We start from the raw sequence: 22,538 nt of genomic DNA on the forward strand, positions 1-22,538 counted from the left end.
TGTTTCATGAAAATCAAGATCCTATGACCTTGCACACCATCACTGTGTGTAGAGACATCCTGGAAAACATATTTTAGATGAGAAGATAGCCATATAAGCCATATAGCCCTATTTCTGATGAAAATGACTAAGTCTAACTCACCAATTTCCGAAATATTTCACGAAAATCAAGATCCTATGGCCTTGCACACCATCATTATGTGTAGAAACATCCTTCAAAAATATTTTACATGTAGTTCAAAAACTGTACGAGGCCATGATCATGTGTAATCTGGACGGACGGGCGGACGGACGGACGGGAGGACGGACAATTAAATTAATATCCCCCCTACAAATTGTCACGGGAGCATAACAAAGAAAAAGCACTCGACTAGCCAAATACTGCAGAACTCGTTAGCTAGTACAAACTGTATAATAAAAGAGCTTTACATCCAGTACAACAATAATCGACTAGTCAAAGCCTGTACAACAATAGTCGACTAGTCAAAGCCAGTACAACAATAGTCGACTAGTCAAAGCCAGTACAATAATCAACTAGCCAAAGCCAGTACAACAACAGTCAACTAGCCAAAGCCGGTACAACAATTATTGTCGATTAGCAAAAGCCGGTACAACAATAGTCAACCAGTCGAAACCTGTGCATTAATAGTCAACCAGCCAAAGTCTGTACAAAAATTAATCTAACGAAAGCCTGTACAGCAATAGTAAACCACCCAAACCCTGAATAACAATAGATCTAGCAAAAGCCTGTACAGCAATAGTTGACCAGCCAAAACCTATACAACAATAGATATAGGCAAACCCTGTACAACAATAGTCGACCAGCCAAAGCCTGTTCAACTATAGATGTAGACAAAACGGTAAAAAAAATAGTCGACCAGTCAAAGCCTGCACAACAATATTCGACACGCCAAATCTGTACAGCAATAGTCGACCATCCAAAGCCTGTTCATTAATAGATCAAGCCAAAGACTTTACAACAATAGTCGACCAGCCAAAGCCTGAAAAACAGGAGTTAACCAGCCAAAGCCTGTACAACAACAGTCGACCAGCAAAAGCCTGTACAGCAATATTCGACTAGTCAAGGCTTGAACAACTATAGATGTAGACAAAGCCTGTACAGCAATAGTCGACTAGCCAAGGCCTGTACAACTATAGATATAGACAAAGCCTGTACATCAATAGTCGACCAGCCAAAGCCTGTTCAACAATAGATCTAGCCAGAGCCTATACAACAATAATCGACCAGACAAAGCCTGTACAACAATATTCGACCAGGCAAAGCCTGTACGACAATATTCGACCAGGCAAAGCCTGTACAACAATATTCGACCAGCCAAAGCCGGTGCAATAATAGATCTACCCAAAGCCTCTACAACAATTGTCGACCAGCCAAACCTGTACAACAATAGATCTTGGCAAAGCCTGTACAACAATTTTCGACCAGCCACAGCCTGTGCAACAATAGATCTAGCCAAAGACCGTACAGCAAAAGTCGACCCGCCAAACCTGTACAACAACAGTCGACCAGCCAAAGCAAGTACAACAATACATCCAGGCAAAGACTATACAACAATAGTCAACTAGCCAAAGCCTGTACAGCAATAGTCGACTAGCTAAAGTCTGTACAGCAATAGTTAACTAGCCAAAGACAAAAACAAATGAACTATTAACCGATCATAATCTAGGGGCCGGATCCAGGATTTTAGGTTATGGTGGCGTAAATAGAATTAAAGATCGATCGAAGCAAAGCTGGGGCATATTCTAGGGTAGAATTTGAGAAAAAATAAGTTTAAAGTAAACAAAGTATTTTTTTCTCAATTTTTTAGGGCCACAACATTCCTTGGATTCATACCAATTCTCAGTATCAAAGATTTTCTCTTTGAAAGCTTGTATAGTTCTGTAATATAATAAATCATGGAAAATGAAATGTATATGTTCCTGGTGTCCACATGAGAAAAGTTGGTGCGTACCTATGAATTACATACACCATATGACGTCATTGCATTAAATAGATTAAATCAACAAGATAATGATATCTTTATCAGTTGTAGGTTTATGAAATAAATTCTGTTCAACATAAACAAGGCAAGTGGTTTCATGTCAGTGCAGTATACAGAAGATAAGACACAAACGATTTGAACTCTCTGTCTCTTTCTCGGTTATGGATCTTTGTTGAACATTAAGCATATTGTCTTTTGTTCTTAATAAGAACTATTACCATGTAATACATGTAACACTAAGTTGTCCGTAACTTAAGAAAAGTACCACCTTAACAGATCTCGTCATTTTCAAACGCGATATTTTACAATTTATTGAATCTTTTATTAACTTTTGTACAAGTGTGGACATAGACTGGTATTGCCCGAGGGGCAAGTATGGATGCAGACTGATATTGCCCGAATAGCAAATTTGAACACACATACGTTTTGTCTCGAATGTGTTTGCATTGTCTAGAACTCCATTTATTGATATCAATAATTGACTTATGCGTATGTTGATAAATATCTATTAACTTGTGTTACCAAATATCTACTGACACCAATAAATGGGGAACAAATTCCACAATGGCTTGCCATAACCATAAGACAAATCATATAACATAACAATGCTTCTTTCTTGAAGGTGTATTTGCATAGATGTGTTGAACTTGATACGTCATGTTAAGGATTGACCATTTCATTTTATGTACGTTAGCTTGGTAAAATTCTGGACTCTCAGTTTTTTTTTAAATTAACAGAAACCAACAGTGTGGTATGTGTCAGTTACATGGATGGCCCTAATTTGAAAACGGTATTTGGAATTCGGCACTTGAATTAAATATTTTTTGTTTTGACCACAACCGTCAAAACAAAAACAAAAATACCTCAAGCGCCGAATCACTAAAGAGATTAGGCCATGGACTAAGTCTATTAGTTTTTGCATATTTGGTTCATTGTATTATAAGTTTGGTGTCACTTCACTTGTTCCATTTTAAACAAAATAAATAAAAATAAATCCATTCCTACAGACCCGACAAAATTTTAGAATGGTGATCGGAAACATTATATTATTTTTTCGGCCTTGGAGATTTCTTCTTAATTGACTGGCTTGCACTATTAACTTGACCTACCTTTCTGTCTTACATGCACTTGGAGTTGTTAATTTTATCCCAAAAAAGTATTTTGCTGGGTCAAAGATTCAGCAAATGCAGTAGGCTGTACAATATATAGCGTACTAATTACAAATTGGAACACTAGGTCAAGGATCGACATTAAATCACGTGATAATGCATTTAATGAATTTAACGAATGAAAGTGGTCACATGACAACTAATTTCCCCGAATACACCAGGGGTTTGAGGGAGCGAGGGTGGACTCAAAACCCTGACTTGGGAGGATGACATCATGTATAAAAGTGAAATTACCACAATGTCGAATTGGAGGACATTCAAAGCGAGGGAGACATAGGCGAAAACATGCAAAAGAAAACAAAACTTGAGACGAGAGCAGACAATAGCGGACAAAAGAAAAGTAAAAAAGCTTCGCCGAACGCAGCACGATACCAACCGCAGCCACTTGAATATTGGTTTTTGACTCACTTATACATAGGGACTTACAATTCATTATTACGAAATTCAATTTATGTACAAAGTTCTGGCTACTTCCATGGATCACTATGTACCCTATTATCTAAAAATGGTAATAGAGTAAATTTGATAAGCAAATTGTATAAAGCTCTCATAAAGGCAGGCAAGCATAAATATGCAAAGATATGCAATTTGAAAAAAAATTCTAAATCTCATAAAAAATTTAAAAAGTATAAATTTGGGTCCCTAGTTTTGCAGAACGGTAGAGATCAGTAACTCCATTATGGTTAGAAAGTCTATGAGCTTATGACAACAACATACCAACTGCAAAAAATTGCGGTCGTATAAAAACTAATAATAAAAATGAGTAATTTTTATACGCCTTTCTCGTTCGGTGCGTACAGTTGGGGGTTTCTCTCCTCATCCGTCCCAGGCAAAGACCGAAAGAAATGAGGTAAACCCTCCATGTTTTTTTAAAATTATAATTCTATAATTTTATTTGTATTTTGCTCTATTCTTACCTTCATGATGAAGCTACCGTTCATTCATTTATTGTTAAGTTTGGTGATACATGCACGTTTTTTGGGCTGTATGTACATACTTCCTGACAAGATATTTAAAAATATCTTTCATTAGATGTACTGCCTCTGTACTATTCTAAACTATAGTCCACCTCATACTTATTTCCGATCATTTGGCTGATCAGTTTGATGACTAATAAGGTAACACTTTCAAAACATCATTTTATTTCGTTAAATTACTTATTGCAACAAGTTAACATGTATATACAAATAAAATATCAACAACAGTGTTGGACGGTAGGACGATTACCTCTCCTGACTATCCAGACTTTCAAGATAATACAAAGAAGAGGGTTTCATACCTTTATAATAATATATATATAGCTCAACAAGACACTCTCTACTAAAGGTAGAAATTCAATTTCAATACCACGACTGCCAAATTATCTCAGTCTTAAATTTACATATACATAAAATATGTTACTAGCACCTCGCATCGCAAAACACGCTACATGTATGTACACGCAATCTTTCCTTACTTTTCTTAATGTTCAACCTGAAGTGTCAAACAAAATTTTACTGCATTGACCTCTAGAAGAACGAATTCAAAACACCTCCATATTCTACGCTCGAAAAGTGGGTCTTACAAAACGCATGTCATCGTTCATAAAAATCGTCAATTTATACAAAAACAAAAACAAAAAACAAACAAAAAGACAAAAACAAAAAACAAACAAATGAAAAAAATGAAGACTGTAAAATAAATTACATTATATAAAAAGACCAGACGCTACACGTGACAGCGATCCGCGAGGACGATGCTACAAACAAGAGGTTAATGCGTATTTGTTTTATTTTATTTTATTTCTTGACATCTGTTTATATGAAGAGTACATCAACTGCTGTATTATACACTTTCCTGTACCTTTTTTATTATATACCGGACAAATTGGTTGTCCCGTCATACGATTCTCGGGTAATTCTATGTTAATTAAAGGCAGTTCTGTATGACCAATTTTCGAGCGTCCAGTATAGAAGTTCTGGACTTAAGCAACACGAACTTGTCGGAATGTCCATTTCATAATTCTTCTACATTTAGGGTAAATGAGTGATGATCACGTGTCGTAAATCAGAGATTTTCGTTGGTTGAAAAATATACCTGTATTACAAAAGATTACACTCAAAATATTCAGTAAAAATTAAAACATAACCACCATTAACACAACAAGTAATTCTTCTTTTATTTAATATCAGTATAAGTATTCTGCTATGATCTTTAGAAACAAAACGAAATAGTGAAAACAAAAATAAAATAGATGATTGAGTCAGAAACATCGAAAACTTGCTCTAAAAGTACTTCAACCACACTTGGACCATTATGAAATCTTTAAGATAATCATTCCTTTAAATGGATTTATCGGTGACTCTTGCATTTTTTTTTGGTGTCCGTAAAATAAAATAAGTATCAGAAAAAAACTGTTTTTTTTTATTTATCTTAGATATCATAACCTTCGTTAACCAATCCAATTTAAAAAAAAAGTTTGCATTTTTGACGTATTTGCAGACCAATCATATGTAAAAGTTCATCACATTTAATTTCACGGTTTATGAGAAGTCGTTCATAAGTAGATTAACAAACAGACAAGACAATTCCTTTGTACGAACAAATAAAAAAAACTACAATAATAAACCAAATTTAAAACACAACAATCGGATCCTAATAAAAATACTTGGATAAAGTTACAATAATTAAACTTCCCACACTTCGCAATACCAGAGCCCACTGTACACACTAGTAATAACTAGAAGTATGAAAACCCTCACAATATGCATGGCACACACATAATGCAAACCAAGTAAAAGAGACAGGAAGAAATATCCTATTTAATATTCTACCTGAGTTTAACAATAATAAATAAAAAGAAATAAAAATATTTATACAAATTATATTTGCAGCATTGATGTCGATAAAACGTGTATAATGAAGGAAATCAAATTTCTCCCTTCTGAGACAAATGTCAAATGCAACAAATTGTGAAAACGATGCAGGCAGCCATTTTTGAGAAAAAAAAATAATACAACTATTCATCATATGCATGAATCAAGGTACTGATAAACAAGAACTAATAAAAAAAAGTGATTTTTACCATTTTGCAATTTTCTCTGAGGCAGTCATAAAATAGTTTGTCTTTAAGACCTGGGACGGATACAAATCTTAATCTTTAAAAAGGCACAAATCCTACGCCAGAATGAACTATCAAATTCTCTAAAATAACAAAAAATAAAAAAAATTGTCATGTATAAATGAATAATTTGTAGTACAATCTGTAAATCTTTATCGATGTACACAAACATTGACTTAAAACCACAATACATATTTCCAATGTAAACACCTATAGAAGAGTATATTTAGCCCTTTTCACAACCAAGTATCAAAAAACTGTCTTCACAATCGACAAACTTAATAATGCCGCAATCCATACAGAAAAAGAAACACTTGCCTTTCTGGTGTGTTGGTCCACATATATTACGTTGACGTTTCGTCATTGCGTCCTCGAACTAACCAATCACGCGGCTGTTCTTTACAAATATTTACAGTCACAGAATCTCGCGTGAGCGTTGCGATAGCTCTAGCAGGTTTACCTGTTGAGGATTTAACCATGTTTTTACACGATTCTGCATGTCTATTTGATATAAGAGACAATCGGTCATCTGTTTTCGGTACACTATTACTACTACTTTCAGACGTAGACAGTGGTACATCAATATTGTCCAAATCTAAATAATTTCTGTCAACAGACAACAACTGTTCTAGCTGTAAACGAAGATCCGTAAAAGTCGGTCTATCCTTAGGATTTTCTAGCCAGCACTGTCTCATTACAGCATACCTGCAAAAGAAAAAAATCTCAACAATATTGCTTCTTGAACAAGATTAATGGAAAAAAGAACATGTATGATGAAACGCAAAAAATGCACCAGCGTATTACCTAAATCCAAAATAGTATATACTTTCAGAGGTCACCATAGTCTTCATCAAGTGTAAAAACACGTTTAAGCAAGCTCTGAAAAGACCCGACAATAAGAGCGATTAGTCCATAGTAACTGAACGATGACAATAGTATAACTAAAATGTAATATAATAATATGAAGACTCAATGACACATAAATGACCAGCATCTTCTGCGTGAAATCTACGGTGAGGTTAAAGTAGTTTTATAAGGCTTCCCCCTTCAATATAAGATCAAACAAAACAAACTGAAACAACAAAGAAAATTCACTCAATGATATATTCAATCCCATCCATAGAGTACCTCAACATTTATACAGAGAGATATTCAGTTGAACGATTCTCGCAGTTACTAAAACCTAGTCCAGAACATGATATACAGCGTCCAAACAATCAAAACTATCAGCATTGAAAATAATGTGTCACTACATTACCAGCAGACTAGGTTTGACGTAAGACGTCAAATGCTAAATATGGAAAAACTGATGTGGTGTAATATCCAAAATGACTTAGTTTTTACGCAGGAATGTAATCAGGCTAAAATATCTTTATTTGAGAATGCAAGATTTCAAGAACCGACAACGATTTGAAATCGTTTTCTTTAAGAATAAATCTATTAAAAGCAGTCGAAAAAATCATCTGTTTTTGTTTAAAAGATGTGGTTTACAGACTATATTGTCGTAAAAAATTGGGTGAGCAATACCATTTTATTAATAAACATGCAAGTGCTATTATACTTTACAAAAGTTAGCGATATCGATACCACTGATGCAACAGCTTTTCCATAAGGGATCTGTTGCATGTAACAAATACGAGCAAAACGAATCAGTTGTGAAATGAAAATACCATAGGAGAATGCCTCAGTAATATCAACATTTAGGAACGGAATATTAACAAATGTTAAGTCCAAATCCTTACTTTTTATGAAGGTTGCTATTTTCTAGTGTGATAAAAGCTACATTTTCATCTCACAAGTGAGGAATCTGGATATGCCAAAAGATGACTTATGGTGGTAAAAAACCGCAATAAAACGCCTTTGAGGGGACAACTTGATACGACCGCAGAGATCGAACCAAAAAACGGTTGGGGCAGGTTAAGACACAACATTCAAATTGAACATAGCTCTGACTCTGGATTGTCTTTAATGTTTGACATAGAATAACATTCTGAACCGATGAAGTGGTCACAGAACTTTAATACAACATGAGCAAATGTTTATTTCTGACCCCTAATTCTAAAGACATTAGGGTCATAACACTTTTAATCTAACACAACGTTCCGTTTGTGAAATGAATTATTAAGAAAGCAGACACTGGACACACATTTTCGATACGCAGTCAGTAAGAGGCGCTTTCCCCTTAAATTATGATTTTAAAGATAGTTTTATCCCAAATAAAACAAAAAGTGATCATAAACCACTTAGTTTTGTCACAAAGATAATAGAAAAATATAACAGTGCTAATTGGCTTATTAAATTCTGACGCCTTCCTCTACTGCTCAATTTTACGTCTAATGGCTAATTTAGATAGACTTTGTTTTACCAAGAGGTGGAGGATAGCTTGTGTTTGCCTTATCAAGTTCATTAAGATAAAACTTTGATTGAAATAATGATGCTATCTGCATTAAAGTAGCTCTTCTCATATATCACCACTGTACCAAGAATCAAGCTCCACTACAAAGTAGGATTGGTATGAAATCACAAAACTAAGCGATCTATTCTCCAGCACAAAGAATTATGACTTGACACGAGTCTTATCACTGATCATATCACAACATTTCCGTCTGTGATAATCTATCTATCAACTTAATAAATCGTCTGTGCTATCGAAAATATTATGAAATTGTATATTTTATTCCTAAGCTTGTTTAATCTGAAAGCCTGCTTTAAAATGTGATTAAGTATCTGATGAAAAGTATTCCGATGAAATGATTGATGTTTAATGCAGAGTTAGTCTTTAAAAAGATAACTATTTTCAAAAAGTGCTCATTAAAGTTTTTGAACCAAAAAATTGTGGCTTTCAGAATAGCTTTCATCACCGCTGAGATTTGACAGCACTGTTTTGAAAAAAAAACAATGTCACGTGTATAGACACTTATGCAAAACTGACAAATGAATAGTCAAGTAAAAGTCGACAAACCGGGCATATAGTTTAAAGAGTAATCAAGGGAACCAATATTCTAGCGGAAATCAAAAGCCTGAAATCGAGGGACAAAGACCAAACATGGAAAAAAGACAAACACACAAAGAACATAAAGTAACTAAAATAATACATACAAAGTCACAAAAGTAAATGAGCAACTCAGACTTCACTAGAAACTGGGAGCATGGACCAGGTGAATTGCTAGGGTAAGCGTCCTCTGCTTTTCTAGAAACACCCTCCGAGTTGCTCATAAAAGGTAAAGTCCGGGGTAGACGAAAGAGGACAGGAAAACTATGACACGTTGAACAAAACAGTTTTCAAATAAATTGTCATTCAGTGCGAAAAAAACACAAAAGAAATTAAATCAAGAGAAAAGCTACAATATCCTAGGGGATCAAACATTAGGTGGACCGAGAAAAGATTAAAAGAACAGCGATTCATTTCGACGTGCGCGTTTCATCTAAATTTTTAAAAATACTGCAATACTAAAATACAAACAAAAAACAAGATATACAACTTACAACTGATCAGAGCAGTTTCCAGGTTTCTCCATTCTATATCCATTTGCTAGAACGTAGTAAAGATCTGCTAAAGCTGTGTGAGGATATGGCGACCCTCCTGAAACATCAAATGGATACTGTTAACAATGTTTGTTGCTTAGGAATTTCTGATAGATTGTCAAAGATATTTTGATAGATTGTCCAAAATATTTTGGACAGTTTGTCCAAGATATTTTAGATAGATTGTCCAAGATATTTACGATGGGTTGTCAAAGATATGCAGCGTGATTATATGTAAAGCTGAGGTAACACAAATACATTACTCACCCATTGTAACTATTTCATACAGCAATATTCCAAATGACCAAACATCACTTTGAGTAGTAAACACACGGTCTCTTAGGGACTCAATAGCCATCCATTTCAAAGGCAGTTTACCACTTGTTACTTTATGGTACTGATTATCCGTAAATATGTCTCTTGAAAGCCCAAAATCACACACTTTAACAACTTTGTCATAGTCAAGTAAAACATTTCTTGCAGCAAGATCTCTATGAACATATTTCTTTTCTGCCAAATACTCCTGCAAAAATGAATTATTATACCCAATAACAACAACAAATACAAATTTATTTTTACTCATTGTGTAAACCGACGAAGAGCATTACTAAAGAAGAAAACTTGATTCCTTTAAATCCCCCATTTTATAACGCATAATTTGACATCCAAATTGATTTGGATCAAAATGTGAGTTGCACAATGGGAATTTATACTAAAGATACTGAGAAAATTTCATTTAATTCCTTTTTTCAGTGGTGTAAGGACAAGTAACATAAGAAATGCCCCTCCCCGTGTCCCAATATTTATAAATGACAAAGTTCATGTTTAGCTATGTGAAACCTCTATATTGATTTTGATCAAAATTTAAAGTATTAGGTTCACATGGAATATGAAATAAAGATTCTTGGAATTTTCATAAATTTCACTCAGTGGTGAAAGAGGATTTATTACTACATGTATGTTGTGCTTTGCTATACATTTTACCCTTTCATTACCAGAAATATAGATATAATTTAGAAGAGAACATTTTGAATAAAACATACGAAATTAATTATGATAAATATACGACGGTATAATGTTAAAAGCTACGGTTTCCTCGACGAAGACATTTTTTTTATATATTCCGGAATACAAAGCTTTTAAAAAATCTGCTTTGGCTGCATACGTTAAAACGAACAACATCTGATTTATTTCTTACATCAAAGACGGAAAAATGATTAATTAATTTTCTCTTTCTCAGAACATAATGTTGCTGCAGCTGACTGCAAACATAGAACTAAGAAATGTAAAGATTATAATAGACAAAACATAAGTTTCTACAACCCATGTCATACCAATGGGGCAGAATGGAGTTGTTATGTCATGTTTTACACCCTGTAAACTAATACATAATTGCTCACCATCGCCATAGCAACCTGACGTGCAAATGACAGCATATCAGCAGGCGTAATGGCCCCATTATCGACCCGGCCATTTGGATCCATGATAGAGTAGGTAACTTCTGTAGGATGACCAACTCTTTTGTGGAAATCTCCATCCAGCCGACATTTTCTATAAAATTCGACATTGGGATTACATAAAAATACATCTGTAAATCCATCAATACTAGTACATATTGCGATAGATGCTCTATCTTGTTATAACAGTATTAGTCCTAACGTCACTTCGTAAAAGTACTTATCAAACCAAACTTAATAATGCCATCACACAAAACGACCTTATGTAAAGCCCCTACCACAATAAATGTTATATTCTATTTAGCCCCTTCTTATGTTGTTTTTTTTACGATCTTAACTATCCGTACGGATCTCGCATGACCGCCCCTTACAGGGATTCTGTTAGTATGTCTGTTGGTAGTTGGAGGTAACGGAGCCCAGCCATCGGAATACCTGACCGAAGATCTCGTGTGTCAATGTGTAGATTGATGTGTAGCCCATCACACTGCAACGTTATGTATTACGCAACCCCAAATACACTGAACATTTTTTGTCAGAAACTATCGTATATGACAATATTCTTTAATTTATAAAAGCAACCATTGCACTTGAGGTTATCCTTTCTGGCTCTTTCAGTAGAGTGTCATTCTATAAAGCCCATAATTGTAAACGTTCTTCTTTATAGACCCAACACTCTTAACGTTATTCCGTAAGGCTCTATCCTCGTAAACGCTATTTTGAAGAGACCCAACACTCTAAACGCAAACCCGTACAGCCCCACCATTATAAACGATCTTTTTCACAGACCCGACACTAAATGTAATATCGTAAAGCCCAATCATTGTAAATGTTTTTTTTCCAAACCCAACAATCTAAACGTTATTCACTCAAGCCCCATAATTATAAATGTTATTCTGTAAAGCCCCATTATTCTAAACGTTACTGGTATCATGTAATGCCCAACCACACCATGCACTGTTTGTCTGGTGTTGTATAATCTGTAATTGTGACTATTCTCAGTCTTGCGTATATCGAAAGTTAAATGGCAAATACAAATCTATATGTACATTGATTTACCTCTGAATAATATTAACTATAAACAATATTATTTGATTAGTAAAACTCACTTGAGAAAATTTTGAAGATTGCCAAAAGGAATATATTCCATGGCAAGAGCGATGGGCTCTGAAAGGGTGCATGCTCCTAACATGGACACTATGTTCGGATGTGATCCAATACGTTTCATTAAGTTGATTTCAGCCAAAAGATCCTCTTTGTAAGATAAAGGTGCACTATCTGTTAAAAGAAGTAAAAACTGAACTGGAAACATGCCATTACTCTTAAATTAGAAGCAGGTGAATAGAACGAACGGGCCAATTCATTAAAATAATTGTAGATAATTTTATTTCAGTGCTAAGAAGTAATATAAAGAAAGCTTTAAACCTAATTCATGGAATAATTCACACCAAACCCCCCCTACGTAAAACGGCTTTAACAAATGATCAGACGTCATCAGATTTATCCTTTAGATAGAAATAACATGGCCTATAGTAAAGGAACATCAGTTTTTATGCACTGTGTCAGATCTTAATGTACAAAACTGCTAAAGCCTAGTCATCTGGACGACATTATTTCTCTATTACGGCAAGTGTATTGATAGGCAACAACTAACTACTTACAAAACTCTAATTATGCCCTTCAAAGCCATCAATTTTTATGCTAAAACATAAAAATAATCAACAATCTTTTCAAACATTTGACTTTTCTCACACGTAACTATAAAAATATGTTCCCCTCTACAGTTTACAGTCGAATCATATTTGAAAAACGCTGCATGAAAATTACGCAATTGAGGGCAAGCATGTAAAAAGTTATCTTCAAAATTAATAACATAAACACATAAATAACAAAATTAGAAATACAAAGTAAAAGAGACATTACCTCTAACAAGCTTAATGGCAACCTTTTTATTGTCATAGTAACCAGTGACTACTTTTCCAAACGCCCCTTGACCAATGGGAGTGCAGAATTTCAGGCGACATGGGTCCAGCTCCCACTCATCACTCAGTACCAGCAACTGATTCGAGTAATCCACTTTACCTTTTAACAATGATTGATTAATTAATTGTGGCTTAAAATCCTATGACAGATATTTTATACATTGCAAAACGAGAACGTTTGATAATAAAAATGCTTGTTTTTGGTCATTTTATCCCGAACTCCGACACATTTTTCCGACTCTAAGCCAGCCAGTCATAACTGTATCTCCTAAATGCCAAGTTCTTGGCGAATAAAATGGGCGTGCTGTATTCTTATGGTCATCGATATATACTTGCTAAATTTCATTTCTTTCTTTTATGTTGAGTTTTAGGGGATCTACATACACACTCTGTAACGCCTAAACGATTCAAGTCGCAACCTCTAAAATAAATCTCTGTTCCTTTTGTGGTATGACACCTTTGTGGTACAATGTCAAAGAGATCCATTCACTTAGTGCCAGGTTATTTTCCGGACATAAGGAAAACGTTCGTTTTTCGCCCCTTTTCGTCCGTTATTCCTCAACGTATCGAATCACAACCTTTGAAATCAATCTTAGCCTTTTTTGTCGATATGACACCTTGTAGTGTATCACCATAAAGATTTATTCACTAATACTCAAGTTATTGTCCGGACAAAACATTGTTTACGGTTGTATAAAACATACCTGGATCTCTTTATTAAGGATGTTTTTACAGTTTTTTTTTTCGTTTCTTAGAAACAGGTTATCTGTTGGAGAAACATTTGTTCCATTATGAGTGTTTTCTCTCTCTCTTAGATACTGAATGGCCAAAATTATTCTTGAGATCTACACACTGATACTTAAGTTATGTATTTATTGTTAAGTTTTAAAAAATGACTGTTTATAGCCTTTTGGTTTTTATTTCTTAACATACAAAGTAATAATCTTTAAAATATATCTCAGTTTTTCCCTTGTGGTATTGACATTTTTTTGGTAAAATTTTAAAGAGATCCATACATTTGAAATAGCTATACAATTAGATTCAATAAAATACTTGTTTTGTGCCCTTTTTGGTCCCTCGTTCATAAACGGTTACGATCATTATCCTCTATACTTATATTTTTTGGTATGAAGACACTATGAAGCTACTAAAAATCCAGTTGTCACACGAAAATCAAGTGTCTACAGACGACGACGGCAGTGCCATACAATTATGTCGATACGTTCGTATAATAAAAACAAGACAATAATTTACTTTTGTCTAAAAAATGTACCTTCAGCCATTTGCGCTTATAGAGATCAAGAATTTACCTTTTGAGAACAGTTATCCTAAACAAGAATTGTTATGAATTTCTGGCGTTAAAAGCCACCGGAAAATCATATCATGCTGAAATTGTTAAAAATTATTCCTGGAATGTTCCTGCAATAAATATTACTTCCATGTAGGTCATACCTTCGGGCATTCCATCTTCTATTGATGTCTATATCGTAGGACGACAAAACCAAATATGAATTAAAGGCTAACAAGCAAACAAATCCACATAGCATTCAAAAACATAGCCTTAAGTTATGATTATAAACTTACATCCGACGTTAGACTTGTAACTATTGCTTTTTGCCACTGCCGGTTTGGTTATTATGATGTCTTTGAACGTATGTCTCTTCTTATAGACAAACAGAATAATCAATCCCAAAAGAAAGACACTGGCAGCCACTGTTATCCCAACAATCAGCTTGTCTATACTCGTCCAATACCGATCTACAAAAATACTTTCTGCTATAAGTATGATACTTTAGGTTCATGGATAAGATGCATGGGCCTAAAATAAAATGATAACGTAATTTAGAAATTACTTATAAGCTTAAGTACCTGTGTATAATGATGTTTTAGGGTGAGCTGCAGCCTGCCTGTGGTATGAGGGTTTCCTCGTCGTTCATTGAAGACCAATGGACGGCCTTGAGCTGTCATTGTCATCCCGGGTTGTCATATATATGATACCTATTCTCGTTATAATAGCGAATTTCTTAGTTCTATTTACCATTTATTTTTAAAGTTCTATTAATCCGGAAAACACTACCTCTACAATTAAGCTGATTTTATTGGTTTATTCCAGTCATGTTCTTCCCATTTTCAAATCTTACACCATTAAAAAGTACCATTGCCCCGACAGCGAATCAATGTAAATATCAAAAAAGGCTCTCAGGAGCCTGAATCGCTCACCTGCTTAATTTTTTTGCCGTTCAAAGGCAATAACTCTAACAAGGAGTTGTCCAACAATTTTGGCTTAAAAGAAGACTTCGGTAGGATTTATCAGAATGGTCATTTCATCAATTGAAAGTTTCTTTTCAAATACATGTATAATAGTTTTCAAGATATTGGCTGAAACTGATAAAAACATTATTGTATGCCTTTCAAGGGCATAAACTCCTAACAAGTAGTCGTCCGACAACTTTGATCCCCCAGACTTTGTAGGTTTATCATAGAGATCATTCCTGCAATTGAATTTTCTTTCTATCTATTATAGTTCTCAAGATATTGGCTGAAAACTGCAAAAAAAACCCTCTTTTTTTTTTACCTTTCAAGGGCAATGACTCTAACAAGTAATAGTCCGACAACTTAGATTCAATGCAAACTTTTGTAGGCTCATAAGAATCATTTCGACGATTGCAAGAATTTGGCTAAACCTGACGGTTTTGGACATAATAGATAAAACATTCAGACTGACCCTTTCGTATTATTTTTAGAAACAGCTGCCATGTTTTTTTTCGGAATTCAAAAAATTCCCACAATAGATCTACGCAGAATACCCTAAGGAACATTCGTACCAAATTTGGTTCTAATTGGTCAAGTAGTTTCAAAGAAGATTTTCGAAAGAAATAACATAAAAAATAGGGAACAAAAGTCAAAAGGGCATTAACTCCAACATGGCTTCACACATTACAATAAAAAAACTTGTTAATAAGTAGATTTCATCACGCTGAACACTTATAACCTCGCCAGAATTTGGCTAAACCTAACGGTTTCGGAGATATATGCGAAAAACTTTTGTCTGATTCCTATATTCTATTTTTAGAAACGGCGGTCATGTTTCTTGATGGATAAAAAATCCCCACCTATCCTTTCAAGGGCAATAACTCTAATCAGGAAAGGAGTTGTCTAACAATATTGACGCAAGAAAGATTCTGATAGGACTTATCATAAGGATCATTTCATCAATTGAAAGTTTCTATCTTTCTATTATTATTTTCAAGATATAGGAACTAAAAACATCATTTTTCGTCGTTCGAGGCCAGTGACTCTAAAAAGGAGTAGTCCAATAACTTTGATCCTCCCAGGCTTTTGTCGGCCTTATCATAAGGATCTATCCATCAATTGAAAGTTACTCTCTACCTATCACAGTTTTCAAGATATAGATGAAAACTAAAAAAAATCATATTTTACCTTTCAAGGGCAATAACTCTTACAAGAAGTCGTCCGATAAGTTTCATTTCGACAACTGAAATAATTTGGCTAAACCTAGTGGTTTTGAAGATATATGAGAAAAACTTCTGACTGACCTCTTTGTTCTTATCTTTAGCAACAGCGGCCATGTTTTTCGGCGGACCAAAAACACCACATTAGTTCTATTTAAAATACCTCAACTGATTCACAACTAACATAGCTAACACTAAGATCATTATCAAATCGGTTCAATACATCCCATCTTTAGTTGTGTTACAATTGAGTTTACGAATTAAAAAACTCGAATATCACAAATTAAGCACTCGACATAGTACTAATTGCCAACCAGCAAACAACTAAATTATGAAAGAAAATGTTTTATAGCTCAAAAATTCCGCAAAGGGAGTCAGTGTTTTTCTATAAGCTTCATGGATAATACTTTATTTTACTTTAATAACCATACATGACATGCTATTTTAAAGGTCAAAATGAAACAAATTTGAGGAACACAGAAGGCGTGTTGGGCAAGCACCTCAAAATTTTACTTTGCTATAACTCATTTTGATCAAATATGTAAAGAATACTTACGCTGTCTAGATTTGACACTTTGTGCTCTAACTATGGCAGATATAGATGTATCTAAAGTACTGATGGAACTCGGTATTCCTTTATCACTTTTCCCTCTATCTTTGGCAACCCCCTAGAAAAAACCGAAATAAACCAACTTATTTAATGTTTGTTATGCGAGTTCAACTTATAATTTATTTCTTTATGGTGAATGTTGATGCAATTCATTAAAAGATGCCATAGGTCATATTTGACATCATAAAGTATAAATGTAACATACCCATATTTGGTAGACGGTGTTCGCCTTTAGATGGAACCACTCCTCTGTCTTGTTAGTGACCGTTATAATTTTAGGCGCATCAGGTCGATCAATAATTTCACATTGTATAGTATAAGACGACACAGCTGAATGATTAAATGGTACCGACCATGCTAATAAAACAGACACTTTGCCTAAGTGTTCGTTATACTCCATTTCTTTCATATATATGTTCCAATTCATCGCATCTGGAAAAGTTACTGCAATAAAAAAGCAAATTGTAATGTGAAAAGACGTTTGCCGAAAACCTGAAAAGTTCAAGCCACATGCCAAACCCAGCTTTCCTTTTGTGGTATGACACCCTGAGCTACTGTTTCGAAGTGGTAGAAGTTTAAACAAAGAAACAGAAAAAAAAATTACTATTTTCTCAAATTAATGGCCAAACATCACGAACATATTGGTTTTTAGCCTCTTTCTGAACCGTAAAAGGTTCAAGTGACACTCCCAAATTAATTCTGGCCTTCCTATTGTTGTATGAAACCTCGTGGTAAGATTTTTTAGATCCATAAACTTATACTCAAGATATTGTCCAGACACCGAATATCTACAGATACCGAACCTCAACACCCCACGCCATTATACGACATTGATTTTTTAGCGGTCGTATAAAATCATTCCAGTGAGGCTTTAACAATTCTGTGAGGAATTTCGAGCAAAAGACATTCATTATTCTTTATTTACATATGAGCAACATTTACAAGTTATCCATGTATATGTAAAGATTAAAGTAGTAATGAGTATCTGTAGCGCAAAGGCTGCATTTTTATCCGGTTTTTAGTGGAGTAAGTCCGATTGAATAATGTAAGGCGTCTCCTGGAGATTCATGTGTGCCGAAAGGATTCAACGTACATGAAAGGTGTCTCCTGGAGATTTCTGTGCGCCGAGAGGATTCAACGTACATGCAAGGTGTCTCATGGAGATTCCTGCATGTGCGCCGAAAGGATTCAACTTGCATGTAAGGTGTCTCCTGGAGATTCCTGTGAGCCGAAAGGATTCAACTTACATGCAAGGCGTCTCCCGGAGATTCCTGCGTACCGAAAGGATTCAAATTACATGCAATTATGTAAAATAAATATTCAAATAAATGACATTACATATTTTTACATTAGAAGAAAATGACCTAAGCAGCTTTTTTCGGGAATTTCTTTCGGTTAATGCATGCAGTTGTACTGTTTAATCTATAAATTTCCGTTCTGTAATATTTACTCGTTATTCATGAAGGGAAAGTTATCTCGTTATACGCGTAGACGTAAATTTACTCGTTTTTTTTTTAAAGTAGATGTAAAATACTTGTTCTTTATGAAAATCTTAAGTTCACTCTTCTTCATTTAGATGTAAAATTTCCTCGTTTTTTCTCGACGTTATTCTTGTAGATGTAAACTTCTGTACCTTGGAATAGTCAAGTTAGCTCTTTATTCACGAAAAGCTTGTTATAATTCTGTTACATTGAAGTTTACTGATTATTGTTGAAAGTATAAAGTCATTATATTTCTCATCATAGCTCATAGCTCATCTGGAAACCTAAGTTCCTTTTGTTGGCTGATTGAACAATGAAGGCTAATATTCTAAAATATTCCATCCGATAGATAAATCTTAGTCCGATATTTGTGATATACATGTAGATAGAATATAGATTCTAATATGATTTACTTGAGATATATACTAGAAATTTAGTTTTATGACATGCCGGTTGCTTTTGCTCCCATTTTTATGTCCCTAATTCGAAAACGGTTGAAGACATAACCCACAGCATCTATACAAACCATCCTTTTGTGGATTGGAACCTTGAACAATTTTATGAATAATATCCAATTAATATTCAATTAATCCGAACATAAGTTTTTTTGTACAATACCATAAGGAAAATATATACTAAGTTTGTAATGAAACTGTTAAGCGGTATCCGAGGAGAAGATTATCAGAACTAATAACACGAAAATAAGATAAAAAAATTTAAAAAAAACTTTAAAATGGGAATAACTACAACAGAATTTCACAAAAATATCGCCATGACTGTATTTCATTTTGCTAAACACTTATCCCTATATCAGACTTCGTGATATTTGCAATAACATGCGACCATATTTTTTAGGTTAAGAACTCCTAACGCTCTTCCCTAAGGAACAAAAATATCGACTTTCATGAATTCTGTCCAGCAGTCGATGAGGGGACATTTATTTTAAAAGTAATTAAAAATAGCCAAAAAAGTCGTAAAGGGGGGATAACTCTAACATGGCTTAACAGATACGCACGGAAATTTAACTTCAGATGGATCTCGTCACGTAGAATACTTTTACTGAGTCAGAATGATCTATTTTTAGTAACGGCGGCCATGTTTGTTGACAAAAAACATGACCACACAATTTCTATGCAGTATACCCTAAGAAACATTCATACTAAGTTTGGTTCAAATTGGTCCAGTGCATGGTGTCGGAGAAGATTTTTGAAAGTAATAGCCATAAAAATGGCCGAAAATGTCAAAAAATGGTTTAACATATTGTCACAAATATTTGACCGCAGATAGACCTAATCATGCTAAACACTTTAACCTTGTCAGAATTTACAAGAGAACTCTGACCCCAATGTTCTATTTATAGTAATGGCAGCCTAGTTTGTTGATGGATAAAAAAAATTCCAACATCAAATGTATGCAGTATACCTTAAGAAACATTCATATCAAGTTTGTTTTAATTAATGAAGTAGTATCAGAGGAGAAGAGTTTTGAAATTGTTAACGAAAACGTTGACGACGGACGTAAAGCAATGGCAATAGCTCACACAGCCCTATGGGCAAGGTGAGCTAAATTGAGTTGACGGCGGACGACGGACGACAAGAAATGACAATATCTCACTGTCCTGAAGGCTAGGTGAAAAAGGATAATGACAAAATTACTGCTGAACTAATAGGCATAACCTCCAGACAATAGGCATAACCTTCAGGCATAGCCAAAGGAAGGAGTCAATATAACAAATGGCAATCTCAAGTCAAAAACAGGAAAGAACCGCAGTGTTACAGGCATTTTTTCAAACGTTTACAGTTTTAGTCAACAGAAATCTGCATGTGTGAAAGTTTTTTTTTCAGAAACAAGTTAAAGTTACTCATTTTAATAAGTTTCGTCTGGTTGAATGTGTTCCATTTTATCAATTACATATTTAAGTAAATAAACGTTCGTTATTTGCTACATGTTGACAGTTGGAATACGACTAACATTCTCCATTAGTCATGTATACCAGATCAAGTAAATCACTGATTTACAAATTATGCAGTTGTTTCTAAAACTTGACAATAACTAGTCAATTCAATCAGAAATTAAAAAAAAATAAGAATCTTAAATTCATCAAAACGCGTTAATTCTTGTAATTCTCAATGATAGCGATAAATGAGTACAAAGATAAGAGTTAAAGGGATGGTATTGGCACGGGTTTGGTATTTGTCTTTAATCGTGATTGGGTAATAATAACACAGGGTGATAATAGATGCAACAATATTGTTTCACTGGCGTTTTTCCATCTTATAGCGGACCAATACAACATGGATTAAATAGCAAAAGTACAGTTGCTATCTCAAAACTCCTACGTGAAATTATGAAGAACTCAACATAAACATCGATTTTATTTAAAGGTTTATGTACGGTGTAACGAATAAATGTAGGAAACTTCTCCCAAGGCAGGTACACCCATTGCCATAACGCCATAATATTAAAATAATCATCAGAGTTTCTTTTATACGGTAAACTAAAGGAAACAAAAATTAATTCATGTTTAATAATAAGATTCATTCTCTTATGTTAATGTCAACGGTATCTGATCAATGTCCACATCAATTACAGTCATTACAGGATATACCAATATAATTGTACGTGAAATAAAAAGTTTATATGCAAGGTCATAATTTCTTACTAATATCAAGATACACAAGTTCTCGTGACTATCATGATATCTGTATCTCTGTTTACTTGCGTGTTCATATTATCTAATGAAATCGGATCTGTCAGTTGGTTTACAATACATAGTATTTAGAACACCTCAACTAATATTTCTATCTGACTATTAGCTGAACCATAAAGGCTTGAATAAACCAGTTAGAAAGTTTCTTACACGGATTTTAGACGAACTCAAATTGTGTAAGAACTGCCTTCTAAGTGTATTTGAATTATCACCTCAAATTGACTACTAAAATCAACACCTCAAATTGACTACATTTACTAAAATCGACACCTCTAATTGACTACTAAAAAGTTCTTCTTAGTTTTACCAAATAAAATGTGGTGTTGATACATTGATGTGACCGCATAAGTCGAGCTCTAAACAGATGGAACAAGTATGGACACAACATTTAACTAGATATTGGTCTGAATTTGGATTGTGATATAATGAGATTCTAACAAAAACGAAAGTGGTCAAAAAGAATTTGCAATAAGAAATAAACGACTGGGAGAAAAAAATCTGTATCGCTAACCCTTTTTTGTTTTTTTATTCTGAACAAGCTAAACTTGAAAAATTCATTCACGTACACAAAATGTATTTGAGTATAAAGTTTAATTATATGCAGATTATATTGCACGTTTTTTTCTTAGTTCCTAAACGGTTCAGACTATAACCTCTCAAGTCAATAAAAAGCTCTCTCGTTGTAAAATATTATCAACAATAACCAACAACTATTATTAAAGTTATCGCATGATAATTTGGTGTGTACGGACGATACTACGGACAACGACAAGGGCAGAACGGGCGAAAGCGTCATACTATTAAGGGGGCGACCATACAACTCGGGGGAAGGGTGCCAATTTTTGGAATAAAATATTCTGGCCCTGGAAAAGTCGAAAATGAATATTCTAGCCTGTACTTCCTAGAAAATAAATAAATTTGCTGATCTCAGTCCAGATACTTCAAACAGTGAAATGGAAATTAATAATCTTTTTGCCCTGATATGGTTGAAAATAACCTTTTTGGCCTGCAAAACTTCAAAAAATAAATAT

General features: G+C 34.2%; 1 protein-coding gene across 1 annotated transcript in view; it reads right to left on the reverse strand.

The window, feature by feature from the left end:
* Nucleotides 1–4,297: 4,297 nt before the first annotated feature.
* LOC148623615 (uncharacterized) overlaps nucleotides 4,298–22,538 on the reverse strand; it is a 37,101-nt gene continuing 18,860 nt past the window's right edge. Inside the window, exons 9-17 of the mRNA XM_088565553.1 lie at nucleotides 17,522–17,760; nucleotides 17,263–17,374; nucleotides 14,818–14,991; nucleotides 13,175–13,333; nucleotides 12,361–12,529; nucleotides 11,198–11,348; nucleotides 10,065–10,320; nucleotides 9,759–9,855; nucleotides 4,298–6,977 (exon numbers count right to left, since the gene is read on the reverse strand). Of these exons, the coding sequence (XP_088421679.1) occupies nucleotides 6,617–6,977; nucleotides 9,759–9,855; nucleotides 10,065–10,320; nucleotides 11,198–11,348; nucleotides 12,361–12,529; nucleotides 13,175–13,333; nucleotides 14,818–14,991; nucleotides 17,263–17,374; nucleotides 17,522–17,760 (1,718 nt within the window). The 3' untranslated portion in view covers nucleotides 4,298–6,616. The remainder of the gene's footprint in view (nucleotides 6,978–9,758; nucleotides 9,856–10,064; nucleotides 10,321–11,197; nucleotides 11,349–12,360; nucleotides 12,530–13,174; nucleotides 13,334–14,817; nucleotides 14,992–17,262; nucleotides 17,375–17,521; nucleotides 17,761–22,538) is intronic.

The sequence above is a fragment of the Perna viridis genome, chromosome 2, assembly GCF_037379345.1.
Source record: "Perna viridis isolate PV_CMFRI_1.1 ecotype Kerala chromosome 2, ASM3737934v1, whole genome shotgun sequence".
NCBI lineage: Eukaryota > Metazoa > Mollusca > Bivalvia > Mytilida > Mytilidae > Perna > Perna viridis.